Raw genomic sequence first — 16935 nt, 5'->3', positions numbered from 1 at the left:
TAACATCTAAAAAAAAATTGAAAAAAAAATATCATTGACATATTGGTCTAGAACCTGTACCACTCGCATGAGAGCGGACTACGCTACAAACTTAGCTATTTACTCGTGACGTCACAAATGAATTTTTATACTATACTTTGATGCAACTTGATTTCGAGCGTCTAGTCTAGAAGTAGTAACTTTCAAATTAAATTTTATCTTAAATTAGCCAAACAAAGATTTATATAAAATAATTAAGGCCTGAAATAGATTCTAGATGTATTAAGGCCTGAAATAGATTCTAGATGTAGAATTTACATTAAGTCTAGATTTAGAATTTACATTGAGTTTAGTGACCTAGATCTAGATCTAGGCTAGATTCATAAATTTCCTTCGACAGCTGATCTTTAGATCTAGAGAAATTTATTGTAAAACTAAATGAAAAAAGACAGTTGAAAATTGATATAAGTGTTGGAACGTAATAAATACAGCAAACGGACGTATTGTTAAAGTTATGACCGACAGAAAATTAGATTTAGAACGCGTTAAACTTTGGAATGGGAACACAATTTTCTTCGATAGACGCCGCCATTTTATTGTACGAAAGAGTCAACAAAAAACTCTGACGTCACTATCAAGGGACGTCACTATCCCCACAAAGTTTATTCAAAGTATTAACATTTTTAAAAAAATACGGTTAATTTAACTATGAATAAATCAATAAATTAATTAACGTCTTTAAATAAATTTGTGATCAACAGTCTGTCTGCATTAAAAAATTATTCTCTACCTGCATACTATTTTACAGCTTTCCAGATAGAGTCGAACATATCACAATAGCCGATCAGGCAAACAAATAAATATTCAAACATGTAAACAAAGTTGAGTTTTAGTAGTATATATATAGATAGATATCACGTTTGGAAACTATAGAGACATTATTGTAGTTGTGTACTTGATTGTAACCTTGACCTCAAAAGGGCCCCTGCACAACCTGTCAGTCAAACAGTTGCTATCGTTACGTGACCAGCACGGACACACCCCTTTACGGGCGGTGCTAGACGGAGGGTACGCCGAGGTAAGAGACAAGCTTTTAAAGAACTAAAACCTCAGGTTCGACGAGATTAATTTTCAATGCAGTCTACATACAACACGTTTTTGGCTTAGGACAAAAGTTATGATGGGTCCCCGTATCAAATATAATGATGGGTCCCCGTATCAAATATAATGATGGGTCCCGTATCAAATATAATGATAGGCCCACCGTGTCAAGTATAATGATGGGTCCCGTATCAAATATAATGTGGGTCCCCGTATCAAATATAATGTGGGTCCCCGTATCAAATATAATGATGGGTCCCGTATCAAATATAATGATGGGTCCCCGTATCAAATATAATGATGGGTCCCCGTATCAAATATAATGATGGGTCCCGTATCAAATATAATGATGGGTCCCCGTACCAAATATAATGATGAGTCCCGTATCAAATATAATGATGGGTCCCGTATCAAATATAATGATGGGTCCCCGTATCAAATATAATGATGGGTCCCCGTATCAAATATAATGATGGGTCCCCGTATCAAATATAATGATGGGTCCCCGTATCAAATATAATGATGGGTCCCGTATCAAATATAATGATGGGTCCCGTATCAAATATAATGATGGGTCCCGTACCAAATATAATGATGGGTCCCCGTATCAAATATAATGATGGGTCCCCGTATCAAATATAATGATGGGTCCCCGTATCAAATATAATGATGGGTCCCGTATCAAATATAATGATGGGTCCCCGTATCAAATATAATGATGGGTCCCCGTATCAAATATAATGATGGGTCCCGTATCAAATATAATGATGGGTCCCCGTATCAAATATAATGATGGGTCCCCGTATCAAATATAATGATGGGTCCCCGTACCAAATATAATGATGGGTCCCCGTATCAAATATAATGATGGGTCCCGTACCAAATAAAATAAAGAGTCCACTGGTTAGCATAGATGAAGAGTTCCTTTGTCAACAATAAAGGAGAGATCCTCTGGGAAAGAATATTTTAAAATGTACAGGTTAAAGTTAAATATATCTTTAAGCTTGCCACCATCCAACAGACATGATACACCATCCAACAGGCATGATACACCATCCAACAGACATGATACACCATCCAACAGGCATGATACACCATCCAACAGACATGATACACCATCCAACAGACATGATACACCATCCAGTACACCTTCCATCAGTCATGATGCACCATGCAACAGACATACACCATTCAATAGAACATATATACCACCCAACAGATACAACATCCAACAAACATGATACAACATACAACTCTGTCACAAATTAGAAAACATCTGTAGGGCATATCAGAAGTTACAGTTCTTGACCTCAAATGTCTTGCAGAGTTTAAAAGTACTGTTAAAATTTGGAGCCGACATTGACGTGTTGATGGTAAATATACTTTTGCTTATTCATGACTTGATGAATTTAGTACCAACTGACAGATAAAGGGGGGGGGTAGAATACGGTCAGTAGTATCATCAAGGCGAACTTTTTTTTTCTAATTAACAAATAATTAATTAGATTTAATTTCACTTAAAACTAGAGACCACTCGATTCCAATAGTGGGGGGGGGGGGGGGGGGGGGGTGTGGCATTGGGACGAATATTTGCTAAATATAGAACGATAAAAACACATAGTTTTTTTTTTATTAACTTAATACTTGTTTTAGTTTGACGCCATTTGATAGAAAAAATGTAGGGAGTGGGTTTAGGGTAGGTGAATTGCTTTCATTTCAGAATAACCTGTATCCCTCTCTTCCAACCTTACTTTCGTTTTAGAATCATGTTTATTCCTTTCTTCTGATCTGTTACAGATACATGATACTAGCCTAAACCCACTGCACTCTGCGGCCTACCAAGGTCACCTGGCCATGATCAAGGTCATGCACCAGATAGCTCAGTTGGACGTAAAGAAGGTCCGTCGCGACAACAAGGGCCGGACTCCGTTGCACTGTGCGGCAGTGTACAACCGCTTTGAGATCATGGAGTACTTCGTCAGCCAGGTCAGTGGTTAGGTCCACCTCATCAGCCAGTGGTTAGGTCCACCTCATCAGGCAGGTCAGTGGTTAGGTCCACCTCATCAGCCAGTGGTTAGGTCCACCTCATCAGCCATGTCAGTGGTTAGGTCCACCTCATCAGCCAGTGGTTAGGTCCACCTCATCAGCCAGGTCAGTGGTTAGGTCCACCTCATCAGCAAGGTCAGTGGTTAGGTCCACCTCATCAGCCAGTGGTTAGGTCCACCTCATCAGCCAGGTCAGTGGTTAGGTCCACCTCATCAGCCAGTGGTTAGGTCCACCTCATCAGCCAGGTCAGTGGTTAGGTCCACCTCATCAGCCAGTGGTTAGGTCCACCTCATCAGCCAGGTCAGTGGTTAGGTCCACCTCATTCCCCAGGTCAGTGGTTAGGTCCACCTCATCACCCAGGTCCGTCCCAAGTAGGTTTATCGACTTTATAAAATACATACTTTAGTTCTTGAGTGACACACGAAGAAAGTCTTTTATCTGAAGTAGATTGATCGATTTGATAAAAAAACATCTCATTTCTCTTGTGCGATTAATTTATTTTATTTGTCAAACTATTCGATAAATAGATGACCTTTCGGGTGAGTCGTAAAGCTACTCTAGTTTTTATGTGAAGAAGACCTTTCATTCCAATGTACTAGAGTTTTTATATTGTCAAATTGTATTAGTCCCAGAAAGTCGACATAGACGTGGTCGATAAGGCAGGCCAAACACCGTTGGTTCTGGCGGCTTCACAAGGCTCCCTCGAGTGTGTTCGAATCCTGTTAAAACGAGGGGCAAATCCTGCAATAACTGGCCCGGACCATCGCAACTTTCTACACCACCTGATTCTTCAGAACATAAATCTCAAGTACCTCCTGGACGTCATTAAGGTAACTTGTACCGTGTGAGAATTTGAGGGGATGTTGTCATTGGTGACAGGACAAATGATCTCAGGACAAATTATCTCAGACAAAATATTTCAGACAAAATATCTCAGACAAAATATCTCAGACAAAATATCTCACGGACAAATGATCTCAGGACAAATGATCTCAAGGACAAAAGATCTCACGGACAAAAGATACCATGTCAAAGTATATCAGGACAAATGATACCATGGACAATTGATCTCAGACAAAATATCTCTAGTATGCTCTACTATTCGATCGCGCAGCTCTAGGTAGAGTATCATGAAAAAAATCAAAATCTCTTCAACTCTTTTATTCTCATATTTATAAAACGACTATCCCTTGCCCAGAATATCCCCAGCCTCAATATTTACCAACGTTTATAAAACGACTATCCCATGCCCAGAATATCCCCAACCCCAACGTTTATAAAACGACTATCCCTTGCCCAGAATATCCCCAACCCCAACGTTTATAAAACGACTATCCCTTGCCCAGAATATCCCCAACCCCAACGTTTATAAAACGACTATCCCTTGCCCAGAATATCCCCAACCCCAATGTTATAAAACGACTATCCCATGCCCAGAATATCCCCAACCCCAATGTTATAAAACGACTATCCCATGCCCAGAATATCCCCAACCCAACGTTTATAAAACGACTATCCCATGCCCAGAATATCCCCAACCTCAACGTTTATAAAACGACTATCCCTTGCCCATAATATCCCCAACCCAACGTTTATAAAACGAATATCCCTTGCCCATAATATCCCCAACCCAACGTTTATAAAACGACTATCCCATGCCCAGAATATCCCCAACCTCAACGTTTATAAAACGACTATCCCATGCCCAGAATATCCCCAACCTCAACGTTTATAAAACGACTATCCCTTGCCCAGAATATCCCCAACCTGAACCTGATCGTGAACGCCAAGGACACGGGTGGCTACACGCCGCTCCACCACGCCGCTGAGCTGGGCCTGACCAGTGCTGTACCCATTCTGTTTGAGCTGGGAGCCCAGTTGAGATACAAGAACAAAGAGAACCTCTCGCCATTTCACTTGGCCATCAAGTAAGTCTGACATTTGGCCATCAAGTAAGTCTAACATCTGGCCATCAGGTAAGTCTAACGTCTGGCCATAAAGTGAGTCTGACATTTGGCCATAAAGTCTGACATTTGGCCATAAAGTCTGAAATTTGGCCAAGTAACTCAACGACTAGATCGAATCTTTCGGGCAGTCAGTCAGGCAACAACAGGTTCTGACTCATTATTGAAGCGTTTCCTTTCAGGGCTGGGTGTATGAAGGTGTGTTGGTTTCCTTACAGGGCTGGGTGTATAAAGGTGTGTGTTGGTTTCCTTATATGGCTGGGTGTATGAAGGTGTGAAGGTTTCCTTACTGGGTGTATGAAGGTGTAATGGTTTCCTTACAGGGCTGGGTGTATAAAGGTGTGTGTTGGTTTCCTTTCAGGCCTGGGTGTATGAAGGTGTGATGGTTTCCTTACAGGGCTGGGTGTATGAAGGTGTGTGTTGGTTTCCTTACTGGGCTGGGTGTATGAAGGTGTGTGTTGGTTTCCTTACTGGGCTGGGTGTATGAAGGTGTGATGGTTTCCTTACAGGGCTGGGTGTATGAAGGTATGATGGTTTCCTTACAGGGCTGGGTGTATGAAGGTGTAATGGTTTCCTTGCTGGGTGTATGAAGGTGTAATGGTTTCCTTACAGGGCTGGGTGTATGAAGGTGTGATGGTTTGCTTACAGGGCTGGGTGTATGAAGGTGTGATGGTTTCCTTGCTGAGTGTATGAAGGTGTAATGGTTTCCTTACAGGGCTGGGTGTATGAAGGTGTGAAGGTTTCCTTACAGGGTTGGGTGTATGAAGGTGTGATGGTTTCCTTACAGGCCTGGGTGTATGAAGGTGTGATGGTTTCCTTACAGGGCTGGGTGTATAAAGGTGTGTGTTGGTTTCCTTACAGGGCTGGGTGTATGAAGGTGTGTTGGTTTCCTTACAGGGCTGGGTGTATGAAGGTGTGATGGTTTTCTTTACGGGGCTGGGTGTATGAAGGTGTGAAGGTTTCCTTACTGGGTGTATGAAGGTGTGATGGTTTCCTTACAGGCCTGGGTGTATGAAGGTGTGAAGGTTTCCTTACAGGGCTGGGTGTATGAAGGTGTGAAGGTTTCCTTACAGGGCTGGGTGTATGAAGGTGTGAAGGTTTCCTTACAGGGTTGGGTGTATGAAGGTGTGTTGGTTTCCTTACAGGGCTGGGTGTATGAAGGTGTGATGGTTTCCTTACGGGGCTGGGTGTATGAAGGTGTGAAGGTTTCCTTACTGGGTGTATGAAGGTGTGATGGTTTCCTTACAGGCCTGGGTGTATGAAGGTGTGATGGTTTCCTTGCTGGGCTGGGTGTATGAAGGTGTGTTGGTTTCCTTACAGGGCTGGGTGTATGAAGGTGTGATGGTTTCCTTACGGGGCTGGGTGTATGAAGGTGTGAAGGTTTCCTTACAGGGCTGGGTGTATGAAGGTGTGATGGTTACCTTACAGGGCTGGGTGTATGAAGGTGTGTTGGTTACCTTACAGGGCTGGGTGTATGAAGGTGTGAAGGTTTCCTTACTGGGTGTATGAAGGTGTAATGGTTTCCTTACAGGGCTGGGTGTTTGAAGGTGTGTGTTGGTTACCTTACGGGGCTGGGTGTATGAAGGTGTGAAGGTTTCCTTACTGGGTGTATGAAGGTGTAATGGTTTCCTTACAGGGCTTGGTGTATGAAGGTGTGATGGTTTCCTTACAGGGCTGGGTGTATGAAGGTGTGATGGTTTCCTTACAGGCCTGGGTGTATGAAGGTGTGATGGTTTCCTTACATGGCTGGGTGTATGGTGTATTGGTTTCCTTACTGGGCTGGGTGTATGGTGTGTTGGTTTCCTTACTGGGCTGGGTGTATGGTGTGTTGGTTTCCTTACTGGGCTGGGTGTATGAAGGTGTGATGGTTACCTTACAGGGCTGGGTGTATGAAGGTGTGAAGGTTTCCTTACTGGGTGTATGAAGGTGTAATGGTTTCCTTACAGGGCTGGGTGTTTGAAGGTGTGTGATGGTTTCCTTACAGGGCTGGGTGTATGAAGGTGTGATGGTTTCCTTACAGGCCTGGGTGTATGAAGGTGTGATGGTTTCCTTACATGGCTGGGTGTATGAAGGTGTGAAGGTTTCCTTACTGGGTGTATGAAGGTGTGTTGGTTTCCTTACAGGGCTGGCAGTATGAAAGTGTGTTGGTTTCCTTTCAGGGCTGGGTGTATGAAGGTGTGTCTTGCGATGCTCAAACGAACGACTGGAGGAGTGACCATCTCAGAGATTGACGGCAGGGGTCGGAGCCCCGTCCATCTGGCGGCCAGGTACGGTCACGTCAAGATTCTGGACACGCTGGTCAAGCTCGGGGCTCGGATGAAGAGGTGCGTTCAGACATTTTTTACACCCCTCATATAAAGAGGTGCGTTCAGGCGGACATTTTTAACACCCCTCATATAAAGAGGTGCGTTCAGACGGACATTTTTAACACCCCTCATATAAAGAGGTGCGTTCAGACGGACATTTTTAACACCCCTCAAATAAAGAGGTGCGTTCAGACGGACATTTTTAACACCCCTCAAATAAAGAGGTGCGTTCAGACGGACATTTTTAACACCCCTCAGATAAAGAGGTGAGTTGAGACGGTTAACACCCCTCAAATAAAGAGGTGCGTTCAGACGGACATTTTTAATACCCCTCAGATAAAGAGGTGCGTTCAGACATTTTTAACACCCCTCAGATAAAGAGGTGCGTTCAGACGGACATTTTTAACACCCCTCATATAAAGTGGTGCGTTCAGGCATTTTTAACATCCCTCATACAAAGAGGTGCATTCAGACACTTTTAACACCCCTCATATAAAGAGGTGCGTTCAGAGCCTTTTAACACCCCTCATATAAAGAGGTGCGTTCAGAGCCATTTAACACCCCTCATATAAAGAGGTGCGTTCAGACGGACATTTTTAACACCCCTCATATAAAGAGGTGCGTTCAGACGGACATTTTTAACACCCCTCATATAAAGAGGTGCGCTCAGACGGAAATTTTTAACACCCCTCATATAAAGAGGTGCGTTCAGGCATTTTTAACACCCCTCATATAAAGAGGTGCGTTCAGACATTTTTAACATCCCTCATATAAAGAGGTGCGTTCAGACACTTTTAACACAACTCATATAAAGAGGTGCGTTCAGACGGACATTTTTAACACCCCTCATATAAAGAGGTGCGTTCAGACATTTTTAACACCACTCAGATAAAGAGGTGCGTTCAGACGGACATTTTTAACACCCCTCAGATAAAGAGGTGCGTTCAGACGGACATTTTTAACACCCCTCAGATAAAGAGGTGCGTTCAGACATTTTTTAACAAGACAGGTGTGTTGCATTTTTGTACCACTCATTTTTTTTTTCTTTGTGTGTGTGTGGGGGGGGGGTGTCACCATTAGGCGCCGCACTGGGTGACACCCGACCTTGCTACGCCACTGTTTCAATGCACTAGTTTAGACGCTTTGGGGATATTTGTAGATCACGGGTTCCCAACCTGGGGGTCGCGACCCCCCTGGGGGTCGCGAAGGGCTTTCTGGGGGGTCGCCAACTGGTATACTAAACCTTAGTAATTTGAAACAAAACATAAATATTTAGAAGAATTTTTTAAATTCGGCTTTATTAACATCACTGGAAAGGGAATAGAGAAGAAGCAAAGCGTACTGTACAAAGTTGTTCTCAGTCACGAGTTTATGAAATCTTCAAAACTAAAACGTCATTTTAGACGAGTCATTCGAAACACACCAAAAAAGATATGGAGTTCTTTCGTCGGTATGAAGCTAGTTGCAAACGTCGGAGACTTGATCGAACAGGAACTTTTCAAATCTCATCAAACGCTGCCTGTTGAAGATGGTGAAGTTAATTTTTACATGTCCGTAGATGATAAATAATACATTTTTATTGAAATCAAGCTTTCACCATTGTTTGCTTTTCAAGTTGATAAATCAACAGACGTGAGTTCGTGTTCTCAGTTGCTGGTCTTTGTCTCTATTCATTCAGATGATAGCAAAGAAGAGTTGCTTTTTTGTCAAGATAGCATGGAGAAAATAAATACGTTTTTTTAATTGGATAATAAAAATGGGTTAAAACGGCTGTGAGGGTTTGTACGGATGGTGCACCATCTATGTTTAGGTCAAAATCGGGCTTTCAGAAAGCAGAAAATATTTAGCTCCCTAACCACTGCCCTCACCAATCGCCATCAAGACTCCATTGCTAGTATAAGTGGTAAATTATATAAAATCTGGAGCCTTCAAAGAACTGAGCAAAGACCTGAATAAAGATCACGAGGTTCTGCTAATCTACACTACAGTGCGCTTGCTGTCAAACGAATTGTTGTGAATCGTGTTTTTTAATTGAAATCTGAAATCAAATTGTTCTTGGAAATGCAAAGGAAACAAGACCTTTTGGTATACTTAAAATGACATAGAGTGGTTGGAGAGAGTATCATACCTAGCAGATGTGTTCGAATATCAAGATAAGCATTACCTGAAGCTTCAGGGAAAATGAACGAATATTATAACTTTCCATGATTATCTCGGGGCATTTTTATCAAAGCTGCAAAATCGGCGAAAAAAATAAATAAATCTTGGAAATATTGTAAATTTGAGAAACTCTGCAGTGTGGTAGATGAATCTAATTGTGAGATAATTAAAATTTTGAAAGAAGAAATTTCTGGGCATCTTGAATCTATTGAAAACGAACTGCAGCGCTATTTATCTGAGCTGAAAAAAAAGAATCTGCATTGACGCATTACCCATTCTCTTCTTCCCTCGATGTTGCCAGCATTCACGATGAATTACAATTATTTGATTTGTAGAATGATTCCGCGTAAGATAAAAAAATCCACACTCAATTTTGGTGTAGTATTCACCATTCATACCCAAAGTAAAATTGATTGACTTTTCGAGAATAGATTTTCAACACTATTTTTCGATTAAAAACAAAATTAAGAAAATGATAATGACATAGGTTAGCGTTAACAAAAAAAAATTCTTAAAAAAAAATTTATTCGCGAATGTTTAGTGAATAGTATGCAATTTTACTCAGGGTATTAAAACAGTTATCAAGAGTAGTTCATATTGAAAGTCTACTAGATCTAGAAAATGTTATTTTAGTGCTTATTAATTTCCATACTAATTTCGTCTTTTTAATTCTATGGGGGTCGCGGGTCACTTAATTTTTATAAAAGGGGGTCGCCACTCGAAAAAGGTTGGGAACTACTGTTGTAGATAGTTCAGAAATTTGGGGATATTTGTAAGGACTAGTTCAGAAATGGATTACGTGGGGATTTGTTACTAGATGACATACTGGATAACCTAACTTGTTAATGTTAGTTGGGGGGGGGGGGGGGGTGGCGACAGGTATAGGTATCATGGTGGTATTAAAGTGACGTCATCTCTGTACCAGAGACAAAGACGGCAACACCCCCCTCCACTACGCCGCGGCTGCTGGGAACCTGATATGTGCTGAGAATCTGCTCCACGTGTGGGGCTCGGTGCTCAATGCTCAAAACAATGTCGGGGTGAGTTTTTAACGACTTCTTGTATTGAGGGTTTAATTTGGTTGTGGTGTGAGGGTTTAACTTGGTTGTGGTGTGAGGGTTTAACTTGGTTGTGGTGTGAGGGTTTAACTTGGTTGTAGTATGAGGTTAACTTGGTTGTCGTGTGAGGGTTTAACTTGGTTGTGGTTTGAGGGTTTAACTTGGTTGTGGTGTGAGGGTTTAACTTGGTTGTGGTGTGAGGGTTTAACTTGGTTGTCGTGTGAGGGTTTAACTTGGTTGTCGTGTGGGGGTTTAACTTGGTTGTCGTGTGAGGTGGTTAACCTTATTTCAGTTTAGGAATTTAACGCGGCCTTTATGTGATGGTTTAACGCCGTCTCGGGGTGAGGGTCAAACACAAAGTGTTTGACGAGGATTTAACGCCATGAAAGCTTAACAAACACAGAGTTGGGGTTTAACGCCCTGTATGGGCGACGGCTTGTATATTTTCTGATGACAAGAATCTTTCTAATCGGATAAGATTTAACATTCAGACTATAAACTAACATAACGTCCTTGACCTTGTGCCCGCCTTACATAACGTCCTTGACCTTGTGTCCGCCTTACATAACGTCCTTAACCTTGTGCCCGCCTTACATAACGTCCTTGACCTTGTGTCCGCCTTACATAACGTTCTTGACCTTGTGCCCGCCTCACATAACGTCCTTGACCTTGTGCCCGCCTTACATAACGTCCTTGACCTTGTGCCCGCCTTTCATAACGTCCTTGACCTTGTGCCCGCCTTACATAACGTCATTGACCTTGTGCCCGCCTTACATAACGTCCTTGACCTACACTTCCTGCCAGGACACGGCCCTCCACCTGGCTGCCAGGAACAACAACGCCAAAATTGTGGCCATGCTTCTCTCTAACGACGCTCTGGTCGTCTCCAACGACGGTCAGTACACGTTCTTAGACGACGCCATCACCAACCGCTGCGTCGATGTGGCCGAAGGGATCGTTCGACATGAGAGGCAATCTAACCCTACACGACAGTTAGCCTGAACCTACACGACAGTTAGCCACTACACGACAGTTAGCCACTACACGACAGTTAGCCTGACCCTACACGACAGTTAGCCACTACACGACAGTTAGCCTGACCCTACACGACAGTTAGCCTGGCCCTACACGACAGTTAGCCTGACCCTACACGACAGTTAGCCTGACCCTACACGACAGTTAGCCTGACCCTACAGTTAGCCTGACCCTACAGTTAGCCTGACCCTACACGACAGTTAGCCTGACCCTACAGTTAGCCTGACCCTACACGACAGTTAGCCTGACCCTACAGTTAGCCTGACCCTACACGACAGTTAGCCTGACCCTACACGACAGTTAGCCTGACCCTACAGTTAGCCTGACCCTACACGACAGTTAGCCTGACCCTACACGACAGTTAGCCTGACCCTACACGACAGTTAGCCTGACCCTACAGTTAGCCTGACCCTACACGACAGTTAGCCTGACCCTAAACGACAGTTAGCCTGACCCTACACGACAGTTAGCCTGACCCTACAGTTAGCCTGACCCTACACGACAGTTAGCCTGACCCTACACGACGGTTAGCCTGACCCTACAGTTAGCCTGACCCTACAGTTAGCCTGACCCTACACGACAGTTAGCCTGACCCTACACGACAGTTAGCCTGACCCTACACGACAGTTAGCCTGACCCTACAGTTAGCCTGACCCTACAGTTAGCCTGACCCTACACGACAGTTAGCCTGACCCTACAGTTAGCCTGACCCTACACGACAGTTAGCCTGACCCTACACGACAGTTAGCCTGACCCTACACGACAGTTAGCCTGACCCTACAGTTAGCCTGACCCTACACGACAGTTAGCCTGACCCTACACGACAGTTAGCCTGACCCTACACGACAGTTAGCCTGACCCTACACGACAGTTAGCCTGACCCTACAGTTAGCCTGACCCTACAGTTAGCCTGACCCTACACGACAGTTAGCCTGACCCTACAGTTAGCCTGACCCTACACGACAGTTAGCCTGACCCTACAGTTAGCCTGACCCTACACCACAGTTAGCCTGACCCTACAGTTAGTCTGACCCTACACGACAGTTAGCCTGACCCTACAGTTAGCCTGACCCTACACGACAGTTAGCCTGACCCTACACGACAGTTAGCCTGACCCTACAGTTAGCCTGACCCTACACGACAGTTAGCCTGACCCTACAGTTAGCCTGACCCTACACGACAGTTAGCCTGACCCTACAGTTAGCCTGACCCTACAGTTAGCCTGACCCTACACGACAGTTAGCCTGACCCTACACGACAGTTAGCCTGACCCTACAGTTAGCCTGACCCTACAGTTAGTCTGACCCTACACGACAGTTAGCCTGACCCTACAGTTAGCCTGACCCTACACGACAGTTAGCCTGACCCTACACGACAGTTAGCCTGACCCTACACGACAGTTAGCCTGACCCTACAGTTAGCCTGACCCTACAGTTAGCCTGACCCTACACGACAGTTAGCCTGACCCTACAGTTAGCCTGACCCTACACGACAGTTAGCCTGACCCTACAGTTAGTCTGACCCTACACGACAGTTAGCCTGACCCTACACGACAGTTAGCCTGACCCTACACGACAGTTAGCCTGACCCTACACGACAGTTAGCCTGACCCTACACGACAGTTAGCCTGACCCTACACGACAGTTAGCCTGACCCTACACGACAGTTAGCCTGACCCTACAGTTAGCCTGACCCTACAGTTAGCCTGACCCTACACGACAGTTAGCCTGACCCTACAGTTAGCCTGACCCTACAGTTAGCCTGACCCTACACGACAGTTAGCCTGACCCTACACGACAGTTAGCCTGACCCTACACGACAGTTAGCCTGACCCTACACGACAGTTAGCCTGACCCTACAGTTAGCCTGACCCTACAGTTAGCCTGACCCTACACGACAGTTAGCCTGACCCTACACGACAGTTAGCCTGACCCTACAGTTAGCCTGACCCTACACGACAGTTAAATTGTCTAATGTGCCACCAGATGGACCGAGCTACTCAACATCAGGTCAGCTGTTTGCGGTCACTACTCCCTTGAGTTCATTAAACACATACCCAGTGCTTTCAAGGTAAGCTTTCTGTTTCTACACAACATACAATTCTGTATATGTTATCTCAAGCCTCCCTACACAACCATAGGGGTAGTGGCAGTCTCGCGATCTGGCCACATACCACTTACACACCCACACACTGACCCTCCACACCCACACACTGACCCCTCCACACCCCCACACTGACCCCTCCACACCCACACACTGACCCCTCCACACCCACACAATGACCCCTCTACAACCACAAACTGACCCCTCCATACCAACAAACTGACCCTCCTGATTTATCAATGGTCTGACACTCATGAATTAGAACACCCCCCCACCCCCTTTCCCTTTATCATCAACAGATTGTTCTAGACAAGTGTATCCAGAGAAGTGACTTGAACCAATTAGACAGTTTGTACACAGTAAGTCTTTTTTTTTTTTTTACATTTTACAGAGTAAGTCTATTTACTACAGTTATTGAATCGGTTGCATTTTATTTTTACAAATATAGGTAACATATAATTTTACCTACCTGTAATTTTACACATAGTTTATAGGTAACCTATAACTTTACCTAACTGTCACTTTACACCTTTTTTATAGGTAACCTATAACTTTACCTAACTGTCACTTTACACCTTTTTTTATAGGTAACCTATAACTTTACCTAACTGTCACTTTACACCTTTTTTTTATAGGTAACCTATAACTTTACCTGTCACTTTACACCTTTTTTTTATAGGTAACCTATAACTTTACCTGTCACTTTACACCTTTTTTTTATAGGTAACCTATAACTTTACCTGTCACTTTACACCTTTTTTTATAGGTAACCTATAACTTTACCTGTCACTTTACACCTTTTTTTTATAGGTAACCTATAACTTTACCTGTCACTTTACACCTTTTTTTTTTATAGGTAACCTATAACTTTACCTGTCACTTTACACCTTTTTTTTATAGGTAACCTATAACTTTACCTGTCACTTTACACCTTTTTTTTATAGGTAACCTATAACTTTACCTGTCACTTTACACCTTTTTTTTATAGGTAACCTATAACTTTACCTGTCACTTTACACCTTTTTTTTATAGGTAACCTATAACTTTACCTAACTGTCACTTTACACCTTTTTTTATAGGTAACCTATAACTTTACCTGTCACTTTACACCTTTTTTTATAGGTAACCTATAACTTTACCTGTCACTTTACACCTTTTTTTATAGGTAACCTATAACTTTACCTACTTACACCTGGACCAAAGCTACCAAAAGTTCGCAGAAACTAAACACTACGCTTCCAATATCTTGCTCCCTTTAAAGGTAAGCCTAGCATGCAGCTACCCTTTAAAGGTAAGCCTAGCATGCAGCTACCCTTTAAAGGTAAGCCTAGCATGCAGCAAGAACAAACCCGATTCAAATTTTATGTAGTTTATACCACATCCAGTGTACATAAACTATGTTAGCGCTGCACTTTGTGTAGGAAATGTGAATTTTGTCCTCTAGTTGTCATATATGTGCTTCTTGTCCTCCAAATGTCCTACTTGATTTGTCCTCTAGCTGATGATCAAATACAAGAGAGAGGCTTTGTTGTCTCATCCGTTGACCCTGTGGTACCTGAGACTCAAATGGTGAGTACACTGGTCGTAGCTTCAAATGGTGATACTACAAGTGGTAGACTCAAATGGTGATACTACAAGTGGTAGACTCAAATGGTGATACCACTCCAATCATGTCCATCTCCTGCTAACACTCCAATCATGTCCATCTCCTGCTAACACTCCAATCATGTCCATCTCCTGCTAACACTCCAATCATGTCCATCTCCTGCTAACACTCCAATCATGTCCATCTCCTGCTAACACTCCAATCATGTCCATCTCCTGCTAACACTCCAATCATGTCCATCTCCTGCTAACACTCCAATCATGTCCATCTCCTGCTAACACTCCAATCATGTCCATCTCCTGCTAACACTCCAATCATGTCCATCTCCTGCTAACACTCCAATCATGTCCATCTTGCCTAGGATGAAGTACGGTATCCTGCTGACGGTACTGCGGATGAGCCTGTACGCGACCTTCCTCAGCTGTCTGACGTCCATCGTTGTTTCCCTGCGGCCGCTGGACCACTACGACGGCCGCGTGCTCCGGCCGGTGCCCATCAACTACCAGCAGAACGTCCAGAAGGTTCTGGAGGGGAAGCTGCCCAGCTACGATGGTAACGAAGACAACGAGTCCAGTTATATTTACCTGCGCCGTGCTGACATCGTCCATGACGAGTATAACGAGAAAACTCGGATACCTGTAAGTCCGTGTCCACTGTGGGGGTGAGCTTTGGCCACACGCTTATTGTGCTGTGTGTATTGGAGCAGGGTTAAATACATTTAGGGGATGCTAAACTTGAACGGACTTGGGTAGATATGACTGAGATAATTAATTAATTAAGGAGATTTTAGAGCCGCTTGTATGTATGGTAGACCATATGGTTATAGATTACTTGCTATTTTTACTTTCTCGTGTAGAGGATAAGTAATGCAAAAAATTTAAAAAGTTTGAAACCTTTCTGCGTGCGTCCGCGTGCGTGCCTGTGTTATTTAAGCGATTTTTCTATAATCGAAATTGGTACCTTTCTTTTTTTTCTTGTTTCTGGTGTGTGTGTTTCTGGTGCTTGTGTTTCTGGTGTGTTTTTGACAATCAACCAACCCTATCCCGCATCTGGCCAATCCGGCAATCACCCAACAATTTTCCTGGCAACTGACTGACGCCACTACCAGACACCTTATCACATCCAGTGGCTGATCGGTGTAGTGGCATTCTACATCGTCATCTCTATCATTAAAGACGGCATATACTTCTGGCGTACAGAGAAGGTGAGTACATGACATGTGCCTATCTTGACCACACTCATGTGTCCTTAGAACTTTAGTAGCCTGCGCCATTTCTACGGGTAGATGTGACACAAGTCAATGTTTTTACTATAACAGCTGTCACGTCATTTATGTTATACCAAAGATGACAAATATGTTATACCAAATATGACAAATGTGTTATACCAAATATGACAAATATGTTATACCAAGTATGACAAATATGTTATACCAAATATGACAAATGTGTTATACCAAATATGACAAATATGTTATAACAAATATGACAAATATGTTATACCAAGCATGACAAATATGTTATACCAAATATGACAAATATGTTATACCAAATATGACAAATATGTTATACCAAATA

At 43.3% G+C, this 16935-nt stretch overlaps 1 protein-coding gene across 1 annotated transcript in view; it reads left to right on the top strand.

The window, feature by feature from the left end:
* The first annotated feature begins 2897 nt into the window (after positions 1 to 2897).
* LOC131954057 (transient receptor potential cation channel subfamily A member 1) overlaps positions 2898 to 16935 on the top strand; it is a 29595-nt gene continuing 15557 nt past the window's right edge. The window contains exons 1-12 of the mRNA XM_059317557.1: positions 2898 to 3066; positions 3753 to 3956; positions 4882 to 5054; positions 7250 to 7414; positions 10482 to 10596; positions 11419 to 11585; positions 13635 to 13719; positions 14052 to 14111; positions 14918 to 15013; positions 15251 to 15321; positions 15720 to 15996; positions 16467 to 16562. Coding sequence (XP_059173540.1) covers positions 2935 to 3066; positions 3753 to 3956; positions 4882 to 5054; positions 7250 to 7414; positions 10482 to 10596; positions 11419 to 11585; positions 13635 to 13719; positions 14052 to 14111; positions 14918 to 15013; positions 15251 to 15321; positions 15720 to 15996; positions 16467 to 16562 — 1641 coding nt within the window. The 5' untranslated portion in view covers positions 2898 to 2934. The remainder of the gene's footprint in view (positions 3067 to 3752; positions 3957 to 4881; positions 5055 to 7249; positions 7415 to 10481; positions 10597 to 11418; positions 11586 to 13634; positions 13720 to 14051; positions 14112 to 14917; positions 15014 to 15250; positions 15322 to 15719; positions 15997 to 16466; positions 16563 to 16935) is intronic.

Source organism: Physella acuta, unplaced genomic scaffold, assembly GCF_028476545.2.
Source record: "Physella acuta isolate Inbredline_101_S28 unplaced genomic scaffold, ASM2847654v3 ptg000970l, whole genome shotgun sequence".
Lineage (NCBI taxonomy): Eukaryota > Metazoa > Mollusca > Gastropoda > Physidae > Physella > Physella acuta.
Note: the sequence above shows the minus strand (reverse complement) of the source record. Positions and strands in the feature narration are given on the sequence as shown.